This window comes from Cottoperca gobio, chromosome 9, assembly GCF_900634415.1.
Source record: "Cottoperca gobio chromosome 9, fCotGob3.1, whole genome shotgun sequence".
Taxonomy (NCBI): domain Eukaryota; kingdom Metazoa; phylum Chordata; class Actinopteri; order Perciformes; family Bovichtidae; genus Cottoperca; species Cottoperca gobio.
Window position 1 is genome coordinate 2415826 of NC_041363.1, and position 19100 is coordinate 2434925.

General features: G+C 42.6%; 1 protein-coding gene across 5 annotated transcripts in view; it reads right to left on the reverse strand.

The window, feature by feature from the left end:
- sema4c (sema domain, immunoglobulin domain (Ig), transmembrane domain (TM) and short cytoplasmic domain, (semaphorin) 4C) overlaps positions 1 to 19100 on the reverse strand; it is an 85987-nt gene that overhangs the window by 17646 nt on the left and 49241 nt on the right. For all 5 annotated transcript variants that reach the window (XM_029439767.1, XM_029439769.1, XM_029439765.1 and 2 more), the window contains 5 exons: positions 9824 to 9978; positions 5100 to 5162; positions 3024 to 3122; positions 2493 to 2589; positions 1544 to 1663 (listed from right to left, as the gene is read on the reverse strand). In XM_029439767.1, coding sequence (XP_029295627.1) covers positions 1544 to 1663; positions 2493 to 2589; positions 3024 to 3122; positions 5100 to 5162; positions 9824 to 9978 — 534 coding nt within the window. The remainder of the gene's footprint in view (positions 1 to 1543; positions 1664 to 2492; positions 2590 to 3023; positions 3123 to 5099; positions 5163 to 9823; positions 9979 to 19100) is intronic.

A 19100-nucleotide genomic window follows, 5' to 3' on the forward strand; every position in this document is an offset into this window, starting at 1 on the left:
AGGATCAGATACAGACATGCTTTGGACTCCAGCTGCTTCAGATTCAACCATATTGAGTATTTGTGTGAGTTACAGAAACAGCAGTTTTCCCAGATGAACTGTTCTTCTTCAGTATAAAAAGCCTCCAAAGCAGTATGTTAAGTCATCATGGGACTCTCCAATGAAACCCAGGCCAATTAAATACTGTTAGGCTGCTTAGAATCTGCTTAAAGGAAGGTGAGGACAGCTTCATCGCTGGACTTTTTAATAAAAGCTCAGTATCAGCATGAATAATAAACGAACACATCAATCCAAAGCTCAGCCTCATCAGTATGTTCCTCCATTCTCTCCTCCCCACACCTCTCCCTCTATCTTTTCATCGCATATCCTAATGCCTGTTCTTTCATCAGCCATTTCTCCTGCTGTGACTTCGCCCTCTTCTCTCCCCTTCATTTCTCTCCAAGTAGCTCCCCCCCCCCCCCCCCCCACCCGAAAAAGATAAGGATCCTTCACTTTAGCCGAGTCCTGCGCTTCATTTCCTGCAACTCATCTCTCTCTCTCTTGTTCTGTTGCATGTTTCTGGCTCTTTAATGAAACTGTTAAATCTCTTATCAAACTCGAATGCAATTCATTTTATCGAAACACATATTTAATCTGTCAGCGTCGCAGTGTCGTGGAAAAGGAGTCGTGAACCTGAACTGATGCAGAATATTTTAGTTTAATATTATTATGGATTAATAGATAGATGTCTAATGTTAACAAAGTACATTAGGAGGTGTTTGCCAGTTCATAGCATTAGAGCCGCCTGCGTCAGCTTCAGTTATAGAGCCTCGTATAGAAGCAAAGCCCTGAGATACTCTACAGAAGGTTTCCCACACTCATCTGTTCGTCCTTCTTCTTAAAGCCTGTTGGCTTGAATTCACTTTACACTAACATATTGCTTGAAACACAAAGACTAAGGCAGATTGAACCTCCTTTAAGTGTGTTTTTCTACCATCCAGGGTTATATATTAGAACACATTAACATTGTAATTATTCTCTACACTATATTTGGAGGGCTGGTGTGCTGATCTGCAGTACTGGAACAATGCTGTCCTTCATCTTCTATATGCACCACAGACATGCAGCTTTTAGCATCATACCATGTATGTAGCTACGATTTAAGAGCCTTTTACATTTGTTTTTAACACGAGCCAGCTGGAAAGATTAACAAAATTAGCCGGAGACAGTTTTCTAACAACTCATTAGAGCTGATGAACTGCTACAAAACAGTCGTGGTTTCAGCCAACACAATGAAAAGCCTTCTGTTGTTTACTTCTGTATGAAATTAAAGACTCATTGTTTCAACACTACCAGGGATTGTGAGCGGTGCCACTGTTATCATTGTAATCCGTGCTAGAATAAAGCTTTGCAGCAAGTGGGGGCTGGTGCCAAGCAAACAACCAATTTAGTCATTTCCTTCTATCCATTCCTCCCCCTTTACCTCCTCCCCGTCTCTCTTTTACAGTTGGCAGGTTTAGGGTTTCTTTCTCTTCGCCTGTCTAATGTCCTCTTGTCCACTCACCATTGAGCCAGGCAGGCAAGTATTCGCTCTTCATGCTGTAGTGCTGTTGGCCCAGGTTCCTCAGAATGACTGGCTCGGTACCCAGGAAGTTGTTGAGCGTTGCCGAGTACAGCTCCTTATCTGCACCCAAATGCAAGCTTTAGTTTAATTCTGTTTTTCGGCCACATTTGCACAGGACTGAGAGAAGGACATTGGTTCAGCAGGGAGACACACAAAGGAAGAGAGAACGGCTGCCTGTAGGTTCAGAAGGGCTGTTCACACCCAAGCGAAGGCAGCATGCAAAGTTAAATTGGACTCCTGGACTCTCGATGCAATCGTACGGCTGCGAAACAGATGGGGAAACGCTGCGGAAGCTATTTGTGGAGATTTGATGGACATTTTATGTTTCTGTTGGAGCTGTAAAAACATGGTGCTGTTCACTGTACTGTACAGTCTGCTGAGGTGGAACAACAGGAGCTGTGTGTTTGCTGTTGATATATTGATATGAATGCATTTCCAGCTAAGGACTAATCATGCATTTTGGGTTTAACATGACCCAGAAATGATCTTAAATCACAGAGACGTATCATGAAAACATGAACATGCATGCCTAACTAACACACAAAGCATGTGACAAGACATTCAGACTCCGACTGTCACATGCTGGCTCATGAGAATACACGGCCCCCCGACTGAGCATCCGTCCAGGGCTTTGCCAATCTTTTCAGAGCAGACTGGGCTTTTTCAGCAGTGGGGTTTAAAGAGAGCGGCGCTACAACAGAGTTTCAGACAGAGGCTGAACACACACAGAGTGAGCATAATAAAGTAACCATGTCCTCGAAGAAACTCAAATTACAACTAACAAAACTTGCATTTTCTTACATTATAAAGAAGTCTGTATTTGGAGTTCATAAAAACATGCATTTACATAACGCTACGTACAATATGTAACTAACACATGTTTACTCACCCACTATAAGGCCAGTGTGCCCCTTGGCAGGGTCATATGGGCATTTACCCTTCCCGTCTTCCAGGGCTGCAGAGTTGAGGGTAAAATAATCTGCGTTCTGCAAACACACACACACACACACACAAAGGTGTTTATTGGTCAGCGTGCACTGTTACCCACATGTCACAGCTGCAAGCTCTGTCTGTCGTTATGACTGTCACGGCTTCACCCCTCGTCATGTTGTCATATCGCATCAGTGTCACATATATGCACAACACACACACACACACACACACACACACACACACACACACACACACACACACACACACACACACACACACACACATTCGGCTAACCCAGCTTGGGACAGTTTTCCATTGCATTTATATTTATTTTATCACACAGTGGTCCTGGCCTGAGGTCAGATGGAAGTTGACACCTGTCAGCACCGGCTCAAAATAACTCTACTAGGGTAACAAGCACACACACACACACACACACACACACACACACACACACACACACACGCACACGCACACACACACTTACCACGTAGGTGCATTTGGGCTGGAAGGCGTAGGTGCCGCAGGTGTAGAGGTGCGTGTGATTGTAGCTCTGCAGGAAGCGGATGTAGTTGAAGCACTCGGTCTGTGAAGGCGAGAGGGAGAACAGTGGTTTAGTGTGTCCTGTCCTGTTCAGGTGAAGTGGTTTACTCTAATGCTTCAATGTGACTCCTTGTATATCCTCATAACCTTGAGACTCGGTCACGTTTGCTGATAATATACTTCTATTACAAATGTGTAAAATCAGTTGGTCAGCAGTCGAAAGGATCTTTTGGCTCTTTTTCCTTTTTTAGATGTCTAAATGATGCAGGAGAACTCGAAGACACTGAAGTCCAAGAACAACGTTTTACTTTGGGTCAGTTTAAACACGGTTATACTGTTATATGTGTTCAATACGGGTCAATCCTTTCCACTAAAAGTACATTACAAGGCACGATTTGGTAGAAACAAGTCCCACCGGCGAAGGATGTGGGTTAATATGAGTATTTTGAAAGACTTGCAGTGAACATACACTTCTGAAAAGTTAATGTAATGTTATACATTTGATCACTTATCTCCCTTACTGCCATAAAACGTGCGGCAAATCCCCATTTAGAAAAGCCAGAAGCTGTGCTCTGCAGTCCCACATGTGTGTGTGTGTGTGTGTGTGTGTGTGTGTGTGTGTGTGTGTGTGTGCATCAGGACTCAGATAAAGTGCATTCACGGTGTTTATCATAAAGACTTTAGTGTCATGTCCTCCACAGAGGACAAGAAATGAATGACATGTCTCAGGAGGAGAGGACAGCACTTAATAGATGATGTAATGATGTTACCACATTATCCAAGTAACCTTTAGACGGAACAAAAAAAGCGACAGAATGTTTCTATTTAAAAGATGTGTGGGTAATTAACAATATAATATATGCAGCGTTTTATGGGCACTGCCCTTTATTGTCTGCGCTGTGATGAACAATAAAGCTCTTTGAATGGAATTGGAAACAGATGCTCACACATGATGCGAGAGGAATGAATAATTCAGTGCATCCACTTGATGTTGTCTTTGCAGCAGCAAACAATATCTGTATCTCGCGACTGTAATAAGAGCAATATGATTATTTTATTCATTTTTACAGCTCCTGCAATCAGCGAGGATAATCAGGATGAGATGCATCTGGCAGACACTGTATTACATGGAAACACTAATCATTGAGTGCAACACCGGGCAGTGTAAGCGCCATATGCTTATTGTTGCATAGTAAGTCAATTCCTGCTATAAATACAAACATATGAAAACATGCACAGCTTTGTTCGTCACGACAGCTGTGCAGAATACATGTTGTCCCCAGCTGCAGAGTCATGCTGGGAACCACACCCGACTGAGACTGTATCACACGTTAAGTTTAAATAACAGTTTCATTCGATGTTTTTCCTAAATTTTCGTTAAAGTCTTGCTACTACTGAACTACCTACCCCCCCTTCTGCTGGAACCACATCAAAAGCAGCTGTTGTGCAATGAGAGAAGTTTTGGCTTCATTTCCAAAAGCTGTGTGTGTTTCTATAAAACATTAATGAGACTGCCTGCAGATGCACTTTCTGCCGTCTAAGCAGAGAGAAGCTCTGAGAGTAAAGAGAGAAGCCAGTTCCCTCTCTGGGTTTACAAACGGCTGATAGTAAGAGCTGGAGGCTCACACGCCTGGACAGTGTGCGAGTTAACGCTGAAGTACAAAGAGTTACTCCTCCGTTCAATATCACCATTACATATTTGGAAAAAGTGGAATGAGATGTGCTGAAAATGATTTCTTCTCTGACTGTGGTGCATCATTATAAGAAGACAAATGTTCTGCTTCCTGCAGACAGTTAGACGTGTCCGTCTGTTAAACAGGAAGCCTCAGCATCTTCATGCGACGCCCCCTTTGTGTTGCTCAAGACAAAACCCTTCTTAAAGTTGCTGATGCCTGGAGGACGCACGTCCCTGCGTGCTAATGTAATGACTGGAAGGTTTCCAGTTTGAAACGTCAGCCTGACAAAGAGAAGTGAGTGATGTTGCTGTCTGGAGAGGAGCTCTGACTGAACTGCACGTTACCTGGTTGTTCTTCCCCTTCGCGACACACTCTCTCTTCTTATCCTGCGGAGCCGGCCACTCGATCTGGAGAAGAGAAAGACACAGATGTGATGCAGGCAACATGTGTGACCCTCTCTCTTATTCTCTAGTCCAGGGGGGTCAAACTCATGTTAGTTCAGGGGCCACATGCAGCACAATGTGATCTCAAGTGGGCCGGACCAGTAACCTCACAGCATGATAACCTGTAAACAACAACTACTTTGTTTTAGTACAAACAAAGTTCATTCTGAAAATGTTCAAATGTAATGAGCTATCTTTTACAACCTGAAAGAAAAAAAGGAGCAACTTCAACAATATTATCAGTTCATCATTTCCACATGTGTGTTACAACGTACAGATCAGTGTGTCTACAAAGACACAAACATTCAGTCACAGATTTTACTTCATGAACCAAACAACTCATTTTTACACTTTGCAAAGTCATCCCGCGGGCCGGACTGGACCCTCTGGAGGGCCGGTTTTGGCCCCCAGGCCGCATGTTTGACACCCCTGCTCTAATCCCTCTTAAAAACATATTTTTATAAGTATGTTTCACAAGGGTTTGTGGTCGGAACATTCGCACATTTTAACCTTTGAATTGCTTTAAATATGTTTTTATCTTTGTTTTTCTGCTATTCTATCTTGTAAAGCACTTTGTAACATAAATGTATAAATAAAGTTCATTTTATTAATATATAAAAGTAATGCACACTGTAAACAGATGTGCAAATGACTTCATTTCTTTCTAATAAGATGCACTTGGAGCGACTTCATTTGGCTTAACTCGACCTGCAACAACCACAGACTCAGAAAATATACTTTCAGTGTCGTTTACAGGAGCTGCTGCTTTACTTAATGTGTGTGACACATGGCTGAACTCTGCTCCGTGGATGGAGGTCCAACATATGAACTGTGTTTGCTAAGAGGTTTCCACGCCATTAGAAATAATGACAGTGGTCACGACAGGCAGAGAGCTGCTGCACATCCAGAACTAAATTCTGATTCACTTGACTGGGTTTAAACCAACAGCCATCAAACAAAGGAGCGACTCGTGGACTGAACTGGCAGACAGACTGCACTTATAATACTCATGTCATAATAATATGTCAGGGGCGAGCCATAAGAAACCCCTTCCTACCTCCGAATGTGGAGACGCAATGGAGCTGTAAAGGTTAATATTTAATAACTGAATTAATGATTCGGATCAGTGGCTGTGAAGTATTACCTGTAGGATCTGTGCTTTTATCTAATGCTCTGGAGTTTTTAAAGAAAGAGGAGATAAAATGAAGCACAGCAGTTTAGTGGGACTTGTGATTTGTTCCCACAGATTCCCGTTAGTGCCAAGTCGGCGTCGTTGTCTAATGAAGACAGTCACTCTTCAGCTGCTCCACACAGGTCAGGAGTTTTACAGGTAGAAGCAGAATCAGAAGAGTTAATGTGTCTCTAGATACATCTTTTCTGCGACATGGTCGTAGAATATATATATATATATAATATGTAGAAGCTTTGTTATGAGAGGAGCGCATGGCTCCTTCAGCACGTTGCACTGATCTCTGATGTTCTCTCCTCATACGGTGTCAGCGCATGTAATGCATCCACGCTCTGGCCATTAGCTAATGAATAAAACAAGAATATTGGTTCTCAAGTAACTCAAAGTGCTGGTTGTCCTAAAAAAAAAATGTGTAGAGCAGGGACACGTGAACCTAAGTGCAGCAACATTTGCAGTATTTTGTAGTTTCTAAAGATGCTGACGCAAGGTGAAACATTACTGTCGCAGATTTAGTCAAAATTGGATGAGCGGTGTCTGAGGTATACCACACGGGATGACTGAGCAAAATTAATAAATGAAATAATGAAAAACAATCGTCATGGGAGAGAACATAACTAAATAATGTAGCAGGAAGCACTTCAGACACGAATGAGAGCGGCGTGTCTCGACAAACAAAAAAGACGAAAAACATCCCCGGAAAATATGCAGAGAAGAAAGTCAGACATGAAAGTAATGAAGGAAGACAGCGGCTGAGACAGCAGCCAGGAAGTAAAAGAGGAGCAGTTAAAGGAAGGGGGAGGAGGGGGGGAGACAGTGATGGGCAGATGGTGACAGAGGAGATGGACTAGTCCCTCGCCCTTGCACGTCATCTCTCTGCGTTGGCTGCTTCCCTGTACATCGCACACTGGGGGCTGACAACAGGTGGTCTTATCATTACTGTAAGACTCATAACACTCACTCAAACATCCTGTGTGTGTGTGTGTGTGTGTGTGAGCGTCTAATAACTGCTCATTACGGCACTAAATCAGATAACAATTCCCTCACGGCTGCAGGCTGTTCACTACACTACACCTACATTGGACTGCTGTAATTGTATTGATTGCAATATGAACCAATTATTGAGACGGCAAAGCAAAAGCTTCAGCGTCTCCCCGTGTGCGTAGATGTGTCGGGTCAAGCAAAGGTATTTATAGAGCGCTTCAAACAAACAGCTCTGCCCCAGAGTGCGTCACAGAAAAACAAGATACACAAATTAAAACAAGAACATTAAAAAAACATGATTGAATAAGTGTATCATAAACTCTGAGAAACAGGGCCGGAGTGTGTGTGTGTGTGTGTGTGTGTGTGTGTGTGTGTGTGTGTGTGTGTGTGTGTGTGTACTCCCACACACTCCCACACACTCAATGTTTGTGCTGACAGAAGTGAAATATTGGAGCCAATAGCCACGCGTAATACAATTTTTAATATTTGGCCGCTTACTCACATTATTACTGTTGGAGGCTTTTAGCGTCAGATAAATAATATAGATAAACTTAATAAAGAAATAAACGTGTCTGACCACCAAAATATAGAAAATAATCTCTTTCCTGATTAACCATGAATCATTATATAATTATACTGTATATACATATATACAGTATAATTATATACATATTACATTTATATATATAAATGTAATATGTATATATATATACATTACATTTATATATATATATATATATATATATATATAAATATATATATATATAAATATATATACATTACATTTATATATATTTCTATACATTACATTATTATATTTATATATATATATAAATGTAATGTATAGAAATATAAATATATATATATATAAATGTAATGTATATAAATATAAATATATATATAAATGTAATGTATATATGTAGCATTAATGCATTGAAGGATTTGGTAAATAATTTAGAAAAATAGATTACCAATTACTTACATGTCTGAGCATTTTAGATTTTTGAAAGATTGATACATAATATTATGTATTAAGATATAATTAAGGCTTTATTTCTTTAGATGATTTAATTCACTGCCTGTTTAGCCTTTTCGAAGGATCAAAGGATAAAACTGCACCAGTTCAATATTAATCACCCGCATGCTGCGCTGCATACCGCTGCAGCGTCGCTGCGTAAACCCAGCTACAGAAACTGAAGCAGTTCTTCATCAAACACACACCAATCAAGAATATTGACATATTCAGCTTTTGACTTTTCCGTTTCAAGGCTTCACAGACTTCTATGGTTGAGAGAAATAATGTAACACTTGTGGTTGTTAACCTTTATTAATGTATTATTAAACTCACAAATACATGCTGCTAAAACCAAAAGCAAGGTTGTTTTTCTGCTTTAAAAAAGGTTGACACGGAGGGTTCGTAGGTGACAGCAGCAATCAATACATTGTATTATATTTCTGAACCTTAAGCGATTACACTTTAACACGTTTTGAGAAGGCATTGCTTGACAGTTCGTCCATTATTAGCTTCTACAAGGCCTGAAGATTTATTAAAAGCAGCACAGGCCAGACCAATAAAGAACCCAACAGCTAGTGTGACTCAGTTGACTTTATTATGCTACTATTAAAGTTCTTTGATTGTCCGCCAACAACATTGTTTGTGTGTGTTCTTAACTGTCCTTGAGTCAAACAAATAGAGGAAAGAAAAGAATACAATAAGGTCATTCTGTGAGTTAATACGCAGCAGAGACATGTGGCAGCAGCAGAGATGTGTGGCAGCAGCAGCAGACACGTGTGGCAGCAGCAGCAGACACGTGTGGCAGCAGCAGCACGCGTGTGGCAGCAGCAGCAGACACGTGTGGCAGCAACAGCAGAGGCGTGTGGCAGCAGCAGAGACATGTGGCAGCAGCAGCAGACACGTGTGGCAGCAGCAGCAGAGACGTGTGGCAGCAGCAGCAGACACGTGTGGCAGCAGCAGCAGAGACGTGTGGCAGAAGCAGCAGACACGTGGCAGCAGCAGACACGTGTGGCAGCAGCAGCAGAGGCGTGTGACAGCAGCAGAGACGTGTGGCAGCAGCACAGATTATGCTCTGTGTTTCTGCATATCCAAGCTGAACCTTTTCTATAATAATTATATCACATTTAATATCTTAATTGAATTTGGTGTATTTAAATTGAGTATTTGAAATGCGTGTTTATCTCCGCCGTGCTCGGTCACCACGCTGTGTGGAGGAGACGCTGCTTTCTGTTACCAGACTGTCCATCATGAAGCTCTGTGATATGAAATCTTATGTGTTATCATTTAATTTCTCTCATTTCTACAAAAGCCTTTCAGATTGTGTGGGCGTGTGCAGTGGACAGTTAGTCAGGCGGCGTTGTGGACACACTTGTTTCTCTTGACATCCTTCCTTTGCTTCCTGAACCTCTGTAAAACCATCCTGTAAAGTGCTGTTGTTACCTGAGGCCGCAGCTGTCTGTTGATGTTGTTGGGGTCCAGGGCGAACAACACCTCCCGCGCCCCGACGTACAGAACCCTCTCGTGGTCGGACAGAGTCAGCATGCTGTAGTTGGACACTCCCTGGACGCTGAACCTCGCCATGCTGTCCAACACATCTGGAGAAAGGACACACAGAGGTTACATTGCTGATGATACATCGGAGCACACAGCTCGTCTTCGCTTTGCACGGATCTGTTGACAGAATAAAACCTGAGAAGAACATTTCACACTTGTTGAAATTGGTGCCTCATCTTATTCGCACCATCGAGCCTCGCCCACTCCACCACCTATAACTTAACGTCATCCGTTCTGCTGGTACGGTACGTCATTACAACATGTCTGCTCTCAGATTCACAACCCGTGCGAGCTCCTGCACATTTGAACCCCGTGGCCAGATCTGTGCATGATCCAACATCCAACATCCAACATCAGTTTCCATCTAGCTGTCGACATTTCTGTATTTCAGGTTTCTCTACAGCTGCTCCAATCAACATGTAGAGTGTGATGTGAGAGATGTGCTTGAACAGGGTTAAACATGTAACTAACAGACATGACACTTCCCCACTTCATTACTCACAGCAACACGATTAGTTATTATAGTACAAGTGTTCTGACGTGTGATGCAAATGAGGCGTTATGTAATGTAACTGTTGGTGAAACTAATAAAGAAATGAGTAAATTAGACTCTGACTGTACCTGCCCTGGACTACACGGCTGGAAGACAAAGTTAGCTGCTAGCTGATGAATATATTAGTTATAGAGCCAGATATCTTCTTCAAGAGCTGCTAGAGAAACGAAACTGAGCGTAGAGGAGAGGGAAGAGCGCACGTAAATGTGTGGCCAGAAACAGGAGGAAAAGGAAAAGCTAATGTCTCATAGTGTCTGTCGGACGTGTGAATGTGACCATGTTTACTTGGGGCCAAGAAATTCAGCTAATGCAGATTTAAATCATTTTTTGCAAAATGGTTATTAGCTTGAATTGTTCTCCACTTCAGCCGATGGTGAACTAACTGCCCCGTCATTCCTTGTCTGCTACGTCCTCGACAGTAAAGTGCAACAATAATACAGTTTGAGAAACAAAAGCTTAAAATAACCCTCAATTAAACAAATTTACAAAACCAGTAAAAACCTCCAAACAACATAAACGCAACTGAAGTTATGAAAACAAACGTTTGACTCTCACGGTTCTATCTGATCAGGTCTTAATGAGTTTGCTGAGGATACACAGAGCACAGCTCCTGCAGGACGCAGCTCTGCACGGAAAGCTTCCCGAGCTCCGTGTTTACTTGAAGAACCTGCAGAAGCCTTCAAGTCTTCAAGGCAAGTCTGATAAGCTCCAGATCTGCATGTCAGAAGTGAGATAAGGTGGTTGCATATTTAGAAAAGTTGTGCAAATAAACAAGAAGCAATGCACTTACCCTCCCAGAACTTGTTTTGATGAAGAGTGCAGTGACGTGTTTTATGAATGTAACCGCAGAGCTGAGGCAGAATCTAGAGCTTTTAAAGTATATGGATGAAAACAGAGGAGACCTTAATCTAGCGTCTGCACAATCTGCACAATCTGCACAATCTGCACAATCTGCACAATCATACTCTTTCTTTTAACTATAAAACAAACCAACCTTCAGCACCTTCAATCAGCCAGCGGTTTAATGCTCGTGTTAGGAGTTTGTGATGGGGCCAGATGCCAGGACGTTTGCATTCATACACTTGTTCGATAAAAGTTCCATTAACTTTTCATCTTGTTTTGTAAAAACAACCTAAATTGGACGCAGCTTTTAGACTGAAGGTTGTTAAAAGACTCCTACATGCATCATTAAGGAGAGAGCAGCTTAATCTGGGCTACACAGTGCACCTTTACACAACAATACAGGGACTTAGAGTCCGACCTTATTGCAAATGGGAAATGAGATCTGACGTGGACAGAATGGCGAGCATAAGAAGTGCACAGACATGCTGGTGCCTGGTGTAAACCAGATGCTGTGACGCGCGCCACACAAACTGATGCATATTGCATTCTAATAAAACGTCTAAATGAGGCTTTTTACTCTGATTATGCGATCACTCATCGCATTAACAGAGTCTTAGCCTCCTTGTAAACGCAGTTATTGATCCTTTGACACCACACAGCTGAATCTATGTGATTGATCGCAGGTTGTTCAGGGAGTACCCATGTTCTGGTGTTGTTGTTCTCATTCTGCAGCTCGCAGACCGACACAAACAATCTCAAAAGATTATGAGAAAATCACAAAATGTTCTCTCCACGGTCCAATCTGCACGGGATGCTGGAAAACCAGAGCTGACTTTTTTTCATCACAATTTTAAAAAGATGGCCCCACACACACACACCCCCCACACACACACCGTTGAAATCCCCTGACTAGCATACAGACAAACTAGTGGTGCAGAGCAGATGAGAAGCCCGACTGAGACAGGAGAGAGAGAGAGAAAGGACGGTGTTTAGTTTTCATTATCCACACTTGTGCTGCTTGCAGTGTCACCTTGTTCTCCCTCTCCTCCTCTCTTACTCTATCTGGGCTGATAGGACGTGTGCAAAACACGAGGCGACGACAACCCGCGCTGCACTTAATGCGATCTCATAAACTGAATAAGAATATTCCACACACACACACAATCCCTTTGGGGGATCATTAGAAGTGTGTGTGTTGTGTACCTCACTCATTCTTCCATTTTTAAAATTTAATTTACAAGATTCTTCCATTTGGTCTTTTAATCAGTTCCTTGTCATTTGTTAAATTATTGCTCCTCTTGTTTCTATGAATACGTTTTCACCTTTCTTCTTGGCATTGTTGGGTTTTTATTTAGAGAAATACTAAAGATGACCACGTTGCATCATCCTCTTGATGCAGTTTTGTTTGTTTCATACTGTGTGACAATTCTCCTTAGTGCTGCATTCAAGGACACTTGAAACTGAACCAAATAGAAAGAAATTTGGTCAACAACTTTGACGCTGGTGGAACGTAACTTCCTCAATCACTCGACGAGGACACTTTCAAGATGCTTTACTGAAGTACTTCAATGTTATGCTACTTCATACTTCAACGGTCACATTTCTCAGGGAAACATTGTACGTTTACTCCAATACATTTACCTGACAGTCATAATTTCTCTTAAAAGATTAAAATACACTAAAATACAACATTTATAAACGTACAGTTATGTTAGTGTGAATGTAAAAGGTGAAGTTTGACGGACCCTTTAATATCTGCCGCTGTGTGTTTCCAGTCATGGTGCGTTTAGGTGCTTTGGAAAACATGGAATTTCTGATGGCGATAGTAAACATGTTATTGCAATTATCCCGGATCTTTGAACACAACTTGGTATATTTGTACGACTTTAATGTTAAAATACTTTGTAATAAGACATAGTTCGGACAACACACAGTTGGTTTACGGATTCTGAAAGCTGATGACATGCATGTCTATAAAAAGAGAAATCTTTTGTAACATGTTGGGCTTCATCCCCAAAGTCTCTATTTAAATGTCTTGTTATCAACGATTTATAATCCTCCGATCATGCCTGTCGCGCTCTCTTTGTTTGCTTTTATTACCCTCTTTTATCACAGCCTCACACCCGTTTAAAGACAAACACACACGCCAGTGAAGAGGTGTTGCAGTGCAGGGGTCTCTGACCTCCGTCAGACCCTCCCAGTGATCTATCGTTTGTATTCTCCCTTTCTGTTCTGCCTTCTCATCTGTCGGACTCATCACGCCTCTGCCCTCCGTTTCATATTCGCACTCTTTTATTATATTCTCTCTTTTATTCCGCTCGCTACAAACTGTTGTCTATAAGCATCAAAGGCCTTGTAATTAGCACAAACCGCCCTCACACACACACACACACACACACACACACACACACACACACACACACACTCAATCACCAGGTCCTTGAATTGATGGAAAAGTCTCGAAACAGCTCAAGTTTAAACCTCTTTCAAATGTCTGACGTAGTAAATATAGAGCTGATGCTGTTCAGAACACAGTGGAAGGACTTGACTCTGTGCTGCATCGCTGTACAACAATACAAATCGTACAATATGCTTCATTTATGCTTTAGACTTCACGGATGTCCTTTTCTATTTAGTCGTTATTAGACAGACTGTTCTCGTACACTGTTTGTAGCTACACCTGTGGAAAGCATGCCCTGTAATTTGTGTATATCCCACGAAATACACAGACTTGTGAACCAGGAAGTATAAAGAGCGACACGGTCTACACAGGAGGTGGGTGGGTGCAAGAACAGCGGGCTTTAACCCAGAATGGATTTATTTGTCACGTAGCTTCCGTATTTACGTAACGCCACATCCGTAGGTATTTTAATGTCACGCTGAGGTGAAGGTGAGGACCCAAATGCAGTACTCGGGACGAGGTCTTAACAAAAAGCGAGCTTTATTGAAATAAGGCCAAAGCTGACAAAATACAAAAATACAAAGTAACAAACCGAGCAGAACACGAGCAGAACACGAGCAGAACACGAGCAGAACACGAATGACAATCCATCGAAACACAGTGGGGGCAGACAGGGATTAATACACAGACACCAAACGAGGGAACAAGACACAGCTGGGGGAGAAAGGCAAAAACACAAGGGCAGAATAAATGGCCACATTAACAATCAGAGGAGGAGGGTAAAGACACAGGCAGGAAGTACAACTAGACATTTAACAAGGGGGAGTGAACACTTCAACATAACACAGGACACCAAAGAACCAGCAGATCGTTACAAGTGACGCGGTCTGCACAGGAGGTGGGTGTTTCTAAGAACAGCGGGCTTTAACCCAGAATGGATTTGTTTGTCACGTAGCTTCTGTATTAACATAACGCCACATCCGTAGGTATTTTAACCCAAACCACGAGCTTTTCCTAAACCTAACCAAGTCGTTTCCTATGAAGTCGGAAGTTTATTTTGAAAAGACTTGCGTATAACAAGTGGAAATGGACACCTGTCGCTGTACCTGTAGGAGAACGCACGGAAAACGAGGAATAACGTTTCTTCAGATATGATATGAACCCTTGTATGTGGGTTTATTTCATTACAACAAAGGATTTTCTCTTATTTGTTACTTACGTTCAATTCTGCACAGCTGTGAAAACATGTAAAGTCAGATTTCTCCTGAACCTGCAGATGTTGTTATTAAACATAAACCTGAATCACTGTCTTTCAAAAAGCACACTTGTTCACTTGCACATGAATAGTGATGAACCACAGGTGTGGAAGGCCTTGTGTCTGTTATAGAGAACCCACGCTCTATCAGGTTACAACACACACACACACACACACACTCTCACACACAGCAGGTGGCCTCAGGGCTGCCACAGTGTGGTGGCAGATGGTAAGTGCTTCTGCCGTATCGCCTCTTAATGACAGAGCCGCTGATCACTTCAAACAAGCCACTCAGAGCGAAACTTTCCCTCTGTTAGTAGAGAGATGTTCAAGTCACTGAGCAGGTACCCTGGAGAACTATTCAGGAGTGTGTGTGTGGGGTGTGTGTGTGTGTGTGTGTGTGTGTGTGTGTGTGTGTGTGTGTGTGTGTGTGTGTGTGTGTGTGTGTGTGTGTGCAAATGCAATGTGTCTTATAGTTTACCCATAAACTTTGTATATTCTGTGTGTGTTCATGTGTTAAGACGTGCACTGATTTGTGTGTACAGCCAAAGTGTGTGTGTGTGTGTGTGTGTGTGTGTGTGTGTGTGTGTGTGTGTGTGTGTGTGTGTGTGTGCGTGCGTGCGTGTCAGCTCTGGAGTTTTCTTGCCCGGCTGTGCACAGCAGATGTGCTCAGTTCTCCCCTGAGGATGCTGCCTCTCTCCCTCTCTGTCTCTTCCCGAGAATAAAAAATATAATTATAAAAGATAGAAGAAAATTGAGATAGAGGAAATATCTGATAAAGAAAGGATATATATAGAAAGAGATAGTAAAGAGATAAGAGAAAAAAAAAAAAAAAAAAAAAAAAGAAAAAAAATAAAAAAAAAAACCAAAAAACAAAATAAAACAAACAAAAAAAAAAAAAACACACAATCCAAAAACAAAAACCCCCCAAAACGCCACCCCACCCCCCAACCTCCCCCCCCCCCCCACCACCCCCCCCCCCCCCCCCCCCGCCCTCTCTCCTCCTCCTCTCTCGCTTTGCTTTTGCGATCTATTAAATAAATATAAAGATAGAGAAAAGAAGAGTAGGAAATAGAGAATCTAAAAAAGAATTACGCAACTAAAGGACAAAGAAAAGAAAAAAACTCAAAACCAGTCACAAACCTTTTTCTAAGTCTCCCTCCCACCCTATCTTTGTTTTATCTATCTCGCTCTCTTGCCTCTTCCCCTCTCTTCTGGGTCTTCCCCCGAGGAAGTGAGATAGGGATGAAGGATGAGAGATGTGGGTGAGAGGAGGAAAAGAGCAAGAGAGGAGCGAGAGCAAAAGAAATCTAGACAGAAAGATTGTAGATAAAGAAAAGAGAGAGCGAAATATGCTATAAGGGAAAGCGTCGGATACCTCTCTATACCTAGAAACGCGAGCGAGACAAAACCCCAGATATGCGCGCTAGTAGAGAGCCAGAGTGAGTGAGCGGAGCAGACGAGAAAACGAGCCAGAGAAGGCGCCCTGAGGCGCGCCTAGCCCCACGCGCGCGCGCGCGCCGCGCGCGCGCGTCTCGCGCGCGCGCGCTGGGGGCAGAGAGCGCGGCCCGGCGCGCACGCGCGCCGACCGCGCTTCTCCCACTCTCCCCTATCTCTATATACAGCTATACTCCTTCTCCCTCTCCTCTCTCTCTCTCTATTTCTCTATCAAACTCCCTCTTCTCTCTCTCTCTCTCGCTCGCTCGCTGCCTCTCTCTCCTCCTCTTCTCCCTCTCTCTCTCCCTCTCTCTCTCTCTCTCCCTAAAAGATGAGAAAAAGAGAAGAGAGAGAGAGCGGGATAGCTATAAGAGAGAAAATATGAGAGAAATTATATATATAAAGATATAGAGATATGAGATATCGATATAGAGAAGATGTGTAGAAAAGAGAGATAAAGACGAAGAGCAAAGGCTATAGCAAAAGATGATAGAGAAAGAGAGAGAGATAAGAGAGAGAAGAAAAATGAGAGAGAGAGAGATAGAGAGAGGGAGATAAGATAGAGAAAGGAGTGAGCTAGATAGATCGACCTCTGTGCTCGGAGACAGAGAGGAGAGAGAAAGATAGAGAGCAGAGAAGAGAGAAACGATGAGCGAACAGAAAAGACGCGTGCCGATATATAGAGAGATAGTAAGAGAGGCAAGAAGGAAAGCGTGTCGCGAAGAGAGAGAGAGAGAGAGAGAAGAGTCAGAAAAGAGCGAGAGGAGAGAGAGAGAGGGGAGAGAGAAAGAGAGAAGAGAGAGAGAGAGAGAAGAGAAGAGAGAGAGAGAGAGAGAGAGCAGAGCGGAGAGGAGAAAGAGAGAGAGAGAGACAGTAGAGTAGAGAAGAGAGAGAGAGAGAAAAGAAGAGAGAGAGGAGAGAGCAAGGAGAAAGAGAAGAGAGTTCTCTCTCTCTCTCCATCTCTGTCTCTCTTTCCCTCTTCTCTCTCTCTCCCTCTCCTCCCTCTCTCTCTTCTCCCTCTCCCTCTCTCTCTCTTTTCCCTCTCTCTCTCTCTCTCTCTCTCCCCCCCTCTTCACTCACTCTCATCTAGCTGCCTCATCCGTGCACCACCCTCCAGTGTGTATCCACGGCTGCTCCTCACATAATAAGCTGACTCCAGTACTTATCTCTTCCTCCTTCCTTTGGTTACTTATTCCCTCCTTCCTTTATCCTCTCTCCTTCTATCCTTCTGTATCTCTCACTACTTGTTCGCCTCTCAGGCTTTTATTACCATAATTTTAACCAGATTAAGTGACAGTGATTTCTATGTTTGCTGCATGTTACACACACACACACACACACACACACACACACACACACACACACACACACCACACACACACACACACACATGTAAGCTGGTGAGCAGACGGGTTGAAGTGGAAGCTTCTCATTGTGCCAAGATGGTCAAAACACTCAATTAGAGGCTTTTGTAATGATGAGAACTCGTCGAGTCAACAGCTGTATGTTTGTGCATGAAGATATTCTGATTAAAGCCGATAAATACTCAAGAGATTCTTTCACATATTCATACAATTACGTATCGTGAAACTCCCAGGCAGTGCACAATGCAAGAAAATATAAAAACTAAACAAACAAAATACCAGAAATATACCAAAATGATATATAAATATAAAAAGTATTAGTAAATATATACAATATAGTAAACATGTGTATAGTATCAGCCTTCTTCTTCTCTTGTTGTATGTGCGGCGGGTAAATAAGAGTTGTGCAGTTCATGATGCTAAATGTTAAATGTGAAATAAAAGTTCATTTTTATAGCCAGTCAATTTTACAGTCGGGCGGCCAGAAAATGTAATTATTCTGTAAAAATAAAAGATTGCAGAGAAAATAAGGTTGGAAAAACAAATAAAACATTTATTTTGGCTCTGGGAACATTGGCTGCTTAGTATGAGCCAAAGACTTGAGTTTAATCTTGATTCTGGCGCCATCTTTGGTCTAAATCTGTCAGTTCATTTAGGTTTTGAAATAAATGTTTTTCTAACCTTCCTCTCTTTTGTCTCTCACACACACACACACAACACACACAACAACACACACACACACACACACACACACACACACACAGCTCCTTCATCCAGAGCAGCCTGCTCCATGTATAAGTCCATTTAGTCTCAACTAGGCCACAGCATCACATGAGCAGTTAGTCACACCATAAATCACCAGCTCCTGCCGTTCCCTCTCTGGATTTCAGCTTCTATTTTCAGTCGGGGAAACAGTGAGGAGAGAGAGAGAGAGAGAGAGAGAGGATGTTTGTGTTTCTTCTTCTGCAACCTCATGTAAACCTCATGTAATTGCTGGGTGGTGGGGGGAGGTAAATATTATCTCTTCAACCATCTCTGCCCCACTATAACCCACCCAACTCTCTCTCACACACACACACACACACACACACACACACACACACACACACACACACACACACACACACACACACACACACACACACACACACACACACATTATTCCTGTGCTGCCCAGAGCTCCAAATCCCTCAGACTGCCAGCCTAAGCAGTACACTCACTCAATCACGCGCACACACACACACACACACACACACACACACACACACACACACACACACACACACACACACACACACACACACACACAC